General features: G+C 40.6%; 1 protein-coding gene across 1 annotated transcript in view; it reads left to right on the top strand.

The window, feature by feature from the left end:
• LOC125043714 overlaps positions 1-5,621 on the top strand; it is a 5,817-nt gene extending 196 nt beyond the window's left edge. Inside the window, exons 2-7 of the mRNA XM_047639952.1 lie at positions 138-236; positions 1,063-1,195; positions 2,724-2,791; positions 2,929-3,087; positions 3,534-3,663; positions 5,255-5,621. Coding sequence (XP_047495908.1) covers positions 138-236; positions 1,063-1,195; positions 2,724-2,791; positions 2,929-3,087; positions 3,534-3,663; positions 5,255-5,376 — 711 coding nt within the window. The 3' untranslated portion in view covers positions 5,377-5,621. The remainder of the gene's footprint in view (positions 1-137; positions 237-1,062; positions 1,196-2,723; positions 2,792-2,928; positions 3,088-3,533; positions 3,664-5,254) is intronic.
• The last annotated feature ends 3,493 nt before the right edge of the window (positions 5,622-9,114 follow it).

Genomic DNA, 9,114 nt, shown 5'->3' on the forward strand with positions numbered 1-9,114 from the left:
CCGGATTCCCCTCTCCTCTGCCTCGTCTGCGTCGCTTTTTTCTTCCCCTTTCAGATGCTTTCCCTTCATCTTGCTTGCTCTCATGCCACTTACTCTCTCCGTTCGCCTTCGGAGCATTTCCCTTGTTCTGTTCCCAGCATCCTGCCCCCTGGCTTCCTGCCCCTGGCCCCTACCCCTGGCCCCCTGCACAAATGCACCCGCCACTCCTGCCCAGTTCCTTACTTTTGCGTCTCTTTGTATTCTGTTTTCTTACCTTTTCTATCTCTCCCTCTTTCTCATCTCTTTACATGTTTACATCTCTCTCTCTCTCTCTCTCTCTCTCTCTCTCTCTCTCTCTCTCTCTCTCTCTCTCTCTCTCTCTCTCTCTCTCTCTCTCTCTCTATTTCTCTCTCTCTCTCTCTTCAATAGAAAGCTATTGTTACAGTCGATCATCCATCTGTATAATAGAGAAAATTATCTCGGGGAATTTACAAACAATAAGCTAGAAAGTGCATTCAAGGACTCATTCGGAGACATTCCAAGTGCATCATCCTTTGTCGGTTAGCCTTGACGGGGATATCGTCTTATTTTATGTTATTCACTAACCACACACACATACACATAAATATATAGATATGAATAGAGAGATATATCAATTCACTTGTTTCTTTATTCATTTACACACATACATATGCATGTATGTGCAAATGTACACATACACACACACACACACATATATATTTGTGTATACATACACACATACAATGTGTGTGTGTGTGTGTGTGTGTGTGTGTGTGTGTGCGTGTGTGTGTGTGCGTGTGTGTGTGCGTGTGTGTGTGTGTGTACATATGTATGTACATATATATGTATATATGTATATATAATTATATATATATATATATGTACACACACACACACACACACACACACACACACACACACACACACACACACACATATATATATATACACATACATATATATATTAATTAAGGATAGACAGGTATGCATGGTATGTGTCTGTACTTAGGTCTGTATTCTCTGCGTGGGACAAAGGAAGTGCAGGTGCGAGCAAATGCCTAGGTGGAACCCGGGGCTCAAGTGACAGCGAGCTCCGAGCCGTGGACAACGAACAGCTTCCAGTGTGCAGCCGACAGGGCTCGGTGCAAGGTGTCTGTGGAAAAAATCTGTTTCCTTTTCTCGGCCCACTTCGACAGTAAGTTTCCTTTGAGAGCATTTTGTCAGGAACCTGTTATTTCATCTCGAGACAAATGTCATCATTATTGCGCGAACATTTGAAAACAGGTGGTTGATCACAATTGCAGTAATTCTAAATTTCAGCCCTATGATACTTTGTCTTGAAAGAAATTGTTTGATAAGAGGATCATTAATGGCTTATATCTGCCTACCCTCATGGAGAATTGAGATATCCTTATGTCAAGCCAATTGGTTAAACATGATTGTTAGGACTCAGGTGTATCATCCAGCCCATGACTTGCATAACCGGACACGGAGCATTATTCCGGGCGTCATGAGGCGCCTCGCTTCTGGGCGTGCTATTCCTTGCGCTTCTGTGGGTGTTATCATCATCATCATCATTATTATTATTATTGGTGTTGTTATGGTTATTATTATTATTATTATTATTATTATTATTATTATTATTATTATTATTGTTATTGTTACTGTTATTATTATTATTATTGTTATTGTTATTGTTATTATTATTGTTATTATTATTATTATTATTATTATTATTGTTATTGTTATTATTATTATTGTTATTATTATTATTATTGTTATTGTTATTGTTATTATTATTATTATTATCATCCCTACCATAGTAATTATTAATTATATTATAATTGTTATATTTTTTATTGATACATATGTGGCTAATTATATCATTATTAACAATAATGATAATGATAATGATGATAATGGTAGTAGTATAATGATGATGATCATCATCTTTGTTATTATCACTACTATCATTACCATTATTGTTATGGTGATCGTCATCATCATCATCGTTATCATTACTTTTATTAATATAATCAACATTGTTCTTTTCCTTGCATAATTATCATCACCATCATTACCTGTCCTTATTATTATTGATTTTATTACTATCATCATTATCCCTCGCCTACTCCTCCCCCTTGACCGTCGTTCAATACACTATCATTTATTGTTATCGTTGTTATTATCATCATCGTTATAATTGTTGCTGCTCTATTGTCCTTCTTGTTCTCGTTCTGACCGGTCGCATCGCAGGTATCAAGCTGCTGGAATCACTTGTGAAAGCGACGTTAGCAGTGGCAGGCTTGTGATCTATTGAGTTTGTTCTATAATTATCTACTGTACATAATCAAGAACTGTCCTGTCTATAATATGAGAAAATGTAATAATTCGTTCAGTATATCTTGATTGTTATGAAGTCTTGTTATGGTTAGGTCATTTTTGGCCATGACTTCGTCTTCGTCTCAAAGTCATGTAGTTGTTGTTTTTTCTTGGAAAATGACTTCGTGTTTTCACATTTACATCAAGTAGAATGGATTAATGGTACTCAATCCATCCTACTCAGGACAGAATTCCGGCTCGTGTAACCAGCAGCAGCGTCACCTGACTCCGCTCGCCAACCAATACCAACCCATCCAGTCATTATACTGAAATTGGAACAACTCACTAAGCTGTTATGTTTGAAACTTCATAATGCGTTGACTCAGTTATTTTTTCCGCAGAGAGTAACGACGTACAAAAATTGACTACAACACGCTCTGTGATGACAGTGATTGACAACACCTTTGCGGTAGTGACTGGACTTGACCATTTCGCTAATCTTAGGGAATATACTGTTGTTGTTTTTTTGTGAAGAATATCTCTGTGACAAATGTATCTGAACGCTGAAGGAAGATGAAGTCTATCTGAAGCGTAATATATCGACAGAAACTGCAAGATATGAATTCCCGTTTGCAATTGATTTGGCTGATGCTTGCGGTGGGAGCGATCGCGTCCTCGTCAGCCCTCCGATGCCTGCACTGCTCCAACTGCATGAAGACGGCTGACACCTACCACGACTGCGACGATAGCTACGATGTGTGCATGGTAAGCCGCGTTCATTCGAATATTCTTCCCTAGAAATTAGCAGTCAACGTCAAATGTCACCGCCCGTGCAAGTTATGTTCACTGACAAGGCCCTCCGAACGCAGTGACACACACACACACACACACACACATATATATATTGGTGTGTGTATGTATGTGTGTGTGTGTCTGTGTGTACATATATACATAAACACACACACATATGTATATAAATGTATGTATATAGATATGTATAGATATATATAGCTAGATATAGATAGATAGATAGATAGACACACACAGATATATATATATATATATATATATATATATATATATATATATATATATATATATATAAGCTGATGGTCGTTACCATGCTTTTTGATATACAGTGCAGATTCTTTTTCCTATTGACCGGTTCTGCTGATTCTTTGCATGTGTAAGATTTGCTTGTGATATTTCAGAAAATTAACGTGGCTGGTCGCGTGGAAAAGAGGTGCGGATACAGCTGGGCTTGTGGGCTCGGGGGCCTGGAGAGAGGCGCCGTCAGCATGTGGAACGCCATCAAAAACTCCGTCAGTGAGAGCGACCAGCGTAAGTAGTCTCATTTTTCACGTAACACACACGTAACAATTAGCTTTATTTGGGTATCAGTAGCGCTATATTTCTTTTGTACAAGTTAGATGCGTTCACAGCAAAAGTTTGTAATTTTATTGCACATGCCCTTCATCTTGTTTTGCTCGTGTGAACTTTATCTGGTAAAAAAACCCACAATGCACAAACTAGATTTATTAAAGATGAGACAACAGTTACGAAATCCTCCTGGATTCAATCTTCAGGTCTGAAGGGGAATGGGAGAGGAGGGCGTATGAAAGAGGGCTAGTGTGGATCAGGCTGTGGCGGAGAGTGTTCACCTGGCAAAAGATCAGCCTGCAGTTGAGAGGGTGAAGAGGGCGACGGAGAGAGTAGATCTCCTCAGTGTAGGGTAGGCTGGGGACGGGGAGGTGAGGCGTCTCTTTAGGAAAAGAGTTGTGGTAGAAGGTGCAAACCTGTTCATGGAATTCTTCGAGTCTGAGCTTCTCCCTTCTATCTCCCTTCGTCCTTCGGTTTGGCCGAGGTTTGTCAACGACGTCTTTGCTCTCTGGCCTCATGACCCTGCCCTGTTCTCGGGTTTTCTGACGCAGCTGATCCCTCTCTCTCCATCTATTTCAAGGTGGAATGAGAGGTTGACAACAAGTTCCCTTTCTTTGATATCCTAGTTCATCGCTCCTCCATATGCAGGGAACCTATACACTTCTCGTACCATCCACTCCAATTAAATGTAGGTGACCCCCAGTACCTGAATGGAGTTCTTTCTCCAAACTGGACTACCCTCGTCATGTTCTCGACGTCACGTTATCCAGGGAGTCTACCACGACTCTCCTAAAGACACTTCTTATCTGCCCGTCCTCAGCCTACACTTGAGGAGATCTATTCTCACACTCTCAACTGCAGGCTTATCTTTGTCCAGGTGAACGCTCTCCGTCGCAACTTAGCCCACACCAGTCCTCCCTCTACCTCGCAGGCGGGCTCCTGTGCTGTTCCTTGTGCCTCCTGTGACAAGCAATACTTTGGCGAAATAGGCGCCAGTCTCCTTAAGCATCTCTCTCAACATAAATACGCTGTATCCAGGGAGCCCAACAACAATGCCCTCTTTTGCCATCAGTGGGACACAGGCCATCAGATTGGACTGGTCAGGCGCGTGTATCGTCTTCGTTTCAGCAGACTGGTGGAATCCTCCTTAATCAAGCTGCTGCCTAATTTCAACATGAACAGCGGCTTTTTTCCCACTCCCTTCGTGTTCTCCCTCATACTGGCCACTCTTCGCATAAATCCGCCTAACCCTTCGACCTGAGCTAACCTCCTTTCGCTTCCGTTCACACCTGTCCTCACCTGCCACGTGTTCACCGCGTTGCCTCTCCTTTCTCTCTTTTATACTCCCTCTTCTCCCCTTCTCCTTCAGACCTGAAGATGGAATCCAGGAGGATTTCGAAACTGTCGTTTCATCTTTAATAGATATAGTTTTTCTACCATGTATCATCATAACACGGTAGAGTGTTTTACCATTCATTTATCATTCTATTACAATCAGTTGGCGATTTTTAGCAGTGAGGAATGATGCTCTAATTCTTTCGGTGTGTTACAGAGGCATCCGACGCCCAGCTCATCTACTGCTGCGACAGGGACTATTGCAACGCCGCCGCGCCCGCGTCCCTGAGTTCCGCCCTCCTACTGGTGGGCGCCCTTCTCGCTTACGCGCTGGCCTAGGAACAGGGTCGGAACAGCTGTTAAATTTGGCACTCTCTCTCTCCGTCTGCCGCCTTTTCTGTCAGCCTGTGTCTTTACTCACATTTTCTCTGTGTTTCCCTTTCATTCAGCGGTCTTCCTGCTCACATTGTCTTTCGTTCTTTCTCTCTGTCTTCTTGTCTATTGGTCTGTCGGCTATTTATTATTAGATTTTATGTTTCTTGTTTTGTACAAGTTATGTGTTTACAGTAAAAGATTTGTATTTTTTTTTGCGCATGATTGCCTCTGTTTAGATGGATGCCCACGCATACATCCGTCATCTTGTTTTGTTCGTGTGACCGAGACTGATTAACCACATTGGAATTGTACTAAAGAACGGTTGAGAAGTGGTCAAGAAGATGGCAGTTACATTAGACGAAGTCTCTACATAAATGTTATGATTATCATACTGTTGCTCACACACACATACACACGCACGCACACACACAAACACAAACGCGCGCGCGCGCACACACACACACACACACACACACACACACACACACACACACACACACACACACACACACATATACTTACATATATTACCTCTCTAAATTATATCATGGTTAGAGGTTCCTCATCCATGCCCATGTTGAATGCTTGTCGGTTAACCTGATCCAGCTGCACAAAACGCTCACGGAGCGGACTTCAGTCATGTTTGAACTTTGGAGAAGATCATACACCGAGAAATGGTCATCGCCGTCCTCAGCACGATTCCAGATGTGCTGCTCCTCCTCAGCAGTGTCCGAGTCCTTTGCGCCAGGGATCGATGTCGTCACGAACACCAGCCTGAAGAGCCCACATAAATCCGTGGCCTTTAGTGATTTTTGTGAGATGAAAATTCTGCCAGTGGATTCCTAAATTGCTTCTGGTGTTCCATGTTGTAGGTGCCTTACAGTGCTACAGAGTCCGTCAAGTAGATCAGTATTGTGAAACAGATATAACCCCAAGAAACGCCCGTGCAGACTCCTCCATCAACCTGCCAAACTTGAACGCGCGGGGATGGGATGGGCCTCGCGGCGGACCCGGAGGACAGCCGAGACCACTCAGATCGGCGCCACAGAGCCCCGCGCTTCAGTAAACGTTGCAGTACTGGAGGAACCTCTGTATGTGCTGACAGGGACGTGGTCGACCTCCTCGGTCGCATTGCCCTTATAACTGTACCATGCCCAGCAATGCGGGTTGGAGCACTAGATCATAATAGCACAAGTTAGTATTATCTTTATTCATTATAATGATCATAATAACAATAATTGTAATAATAATCATAACAATAATGGTGATAATAAATGATAATGATGATGATAATAACTACAAAGATGATTAAGATAATGATAATAATATCAATGATGAAGATAATAATAACTAATTATATTAATATTGATATTATTATTGCTATCAATAATAATGATGGAACATTAATAATATCACTGACAATAATAACATTAATGATAATGATGATGATAATGATAATAACAATAATGATAATGGTAATAACAACATTAATGCAAATTATAACAATAATGGAAAGAATAATAATGGTAGTATTAACAGAGATGATAATCCTAATAATAATAGTGATAATGATAAAAATAGTTGTAACAACGATAATAGTGAATAAAATTACATGAATAACCATACTGATAACAAGGATATATAAAATAAAGATAACGGTAAAAATGATGAACTATCAATAACAATAATGATAATAATAATGAAATACCCCATTAACAACAAAAATAATAGTGATGATAATAACGTGGCTACGCAAGGCATTTACAAAGATTGGATTGTTGCCAAACAAGAAGTAATACGAAAGAGGATTAAACTGGAAGATTTTGAAGGTAGACAAAGGCAGGAGAGAAACAGAAAACATTGTGATGAATAAAGCGGGCGAAGACGTACAGCTTGAACAGGTCGAGTGGGCAAAGGCAAATATAACAGCTGAAGAGAGGACTGTTGAGGATCAAATAAACCAATTTACGGTTGAGGGAGAGAGTAGTGACGGTATTTATTTTCAGCAGCTAGTCTGCGAAAGCTAAATGCCGATACTGGAAAAGCCAAAGAGACCTTCAGAACATCAGTATTAATGGCACCACTGAGACGAACAACCTCATTAAGGGAACAGGTGAGTAGAGAGACATATAAAAAATAAGAATACAGCAAACCAAAAAGTTTAAGATCAAGGGGAAAGGCATTACCACAGTCTTGGAAGAACTGAATCAGAGGTTATAAACAGGAGCAGCGGAACTGGCTCAATACGAATAGGCGCCGAGCAAAATCGATTGAACAGGTTTTACCATCAAAACAGGATCTACCAAGAAATAAATGGAGAACACAAAATGAGGGAGCAATACCAGATGTGGAGGAAAGCAAAGATTTTTGTCCGGAATTTAAGGTAACAAATGTTGAACAAACTGGAACGCTGACTGGCCAAAGGAAGTAAAAGAAGAAATGAGAAACAGAATGACCTGATCAGAGTTGGGAGTCTCATCCCAGCATGGTTGGCGAAGGGAAGAAATTCCTCTCATGTGGAAATTAATTAATGGTATCATCTCAAACACGATCCACAAATTCCTTGAGGGGAATTTTATTCTGCTTGTGCAACTAAGGGGTTGTAGGATGAAAAGCCGCGAGGAGGAAGACCAAACATCCATTTGATAAACCGTACAAATCGCTGGCCATGGCGTGGGCTGACTTTAAAATGAAATATGGTCCCATATTCTTGGAATATAGAAAGCTTAATGTTTGCCCAAATAGTAGATTATGTGGTTGATTTATGGAAATGTCGATGGTTATCTGGAAATTTGAACTAATAGCATACGGATGTCTTGATGAATAGTTATTATAAAGGGAGGCATCTTTCAAGGTGAAATATATGCGAGCGAGAGGGAAGTCGATAGCTTGGTAAGAACAGCAATGATACTGACATGGTATTTAGTACAGAGAATTGCGAAAAAGCCGAAGTAGATAGTTAAGTAAAGGGAAAGGATAACGCTTATAATGATACATAGTGCTGAGGAGGGATAAAATATGAAATGAAGGTTTTTAGAACAGAGTACATACATAGACCGAGACTCATTGTTATACCAAAATTATACGATAACCTTTAATGTAATGTGGAAAATATGTCATCTCTTGTGCAAGGGTAGAGCTTCAAAAGCTTGATAGGATAGGGTTGCCATACATCCGTGGTTACCCTGTCCTGGATTCGGGTTTCAAAATTTGCATACTCTCCAAAAGTCCTAAATTTCAGCTTCCATCACTTTATATGCACACACACACACACACACACACACACACACACACACACACACACACACACACACACACACACATCTGCAGTCTTCAATGGGAGATACCTTCGTACAGATCGCATGCAGTTTTCGTTCGCGAGTAAATAATGCCAACTTGCGCGGTATAGTGCTGTTGTGAAGATTAACTACATGCAGTTATTAGCATTTGTTTTTCTTAAGTTGTATGATGGGCATTTTTACATTTTTAGCAGTAATTAGGCCAAGAAATATGGAACAGATACTTTGTTTAGAACTGCACACTTTTCTTTGATGTATCATCCCACAATGCAAGTATAGAGCGAATCCCTTTGCAGTTGCTAGTGGACTATGGAATGGAATAAGTTTGCGTGTTGATGAAATGAAGGGTATTCTAACTGTACAGTGCAACTTCCGAGATACATCTTCTAGTGACAATTCTGAA

This window comes from Penaeus chinensis, chromosome 34, assembly GCF_019202785.1.
Source record: "Penaeus chinensis breed Huanghai No. 1 chromosome 34, ASM1920278v2, whole genome shotgun sequence".
Lineage (NCBI taxonomy): Eukaryota > Metazoa > Arthropoda > Malacostraca > Decapoda > Penaeidae > Penaeus > Penaeus chinensis.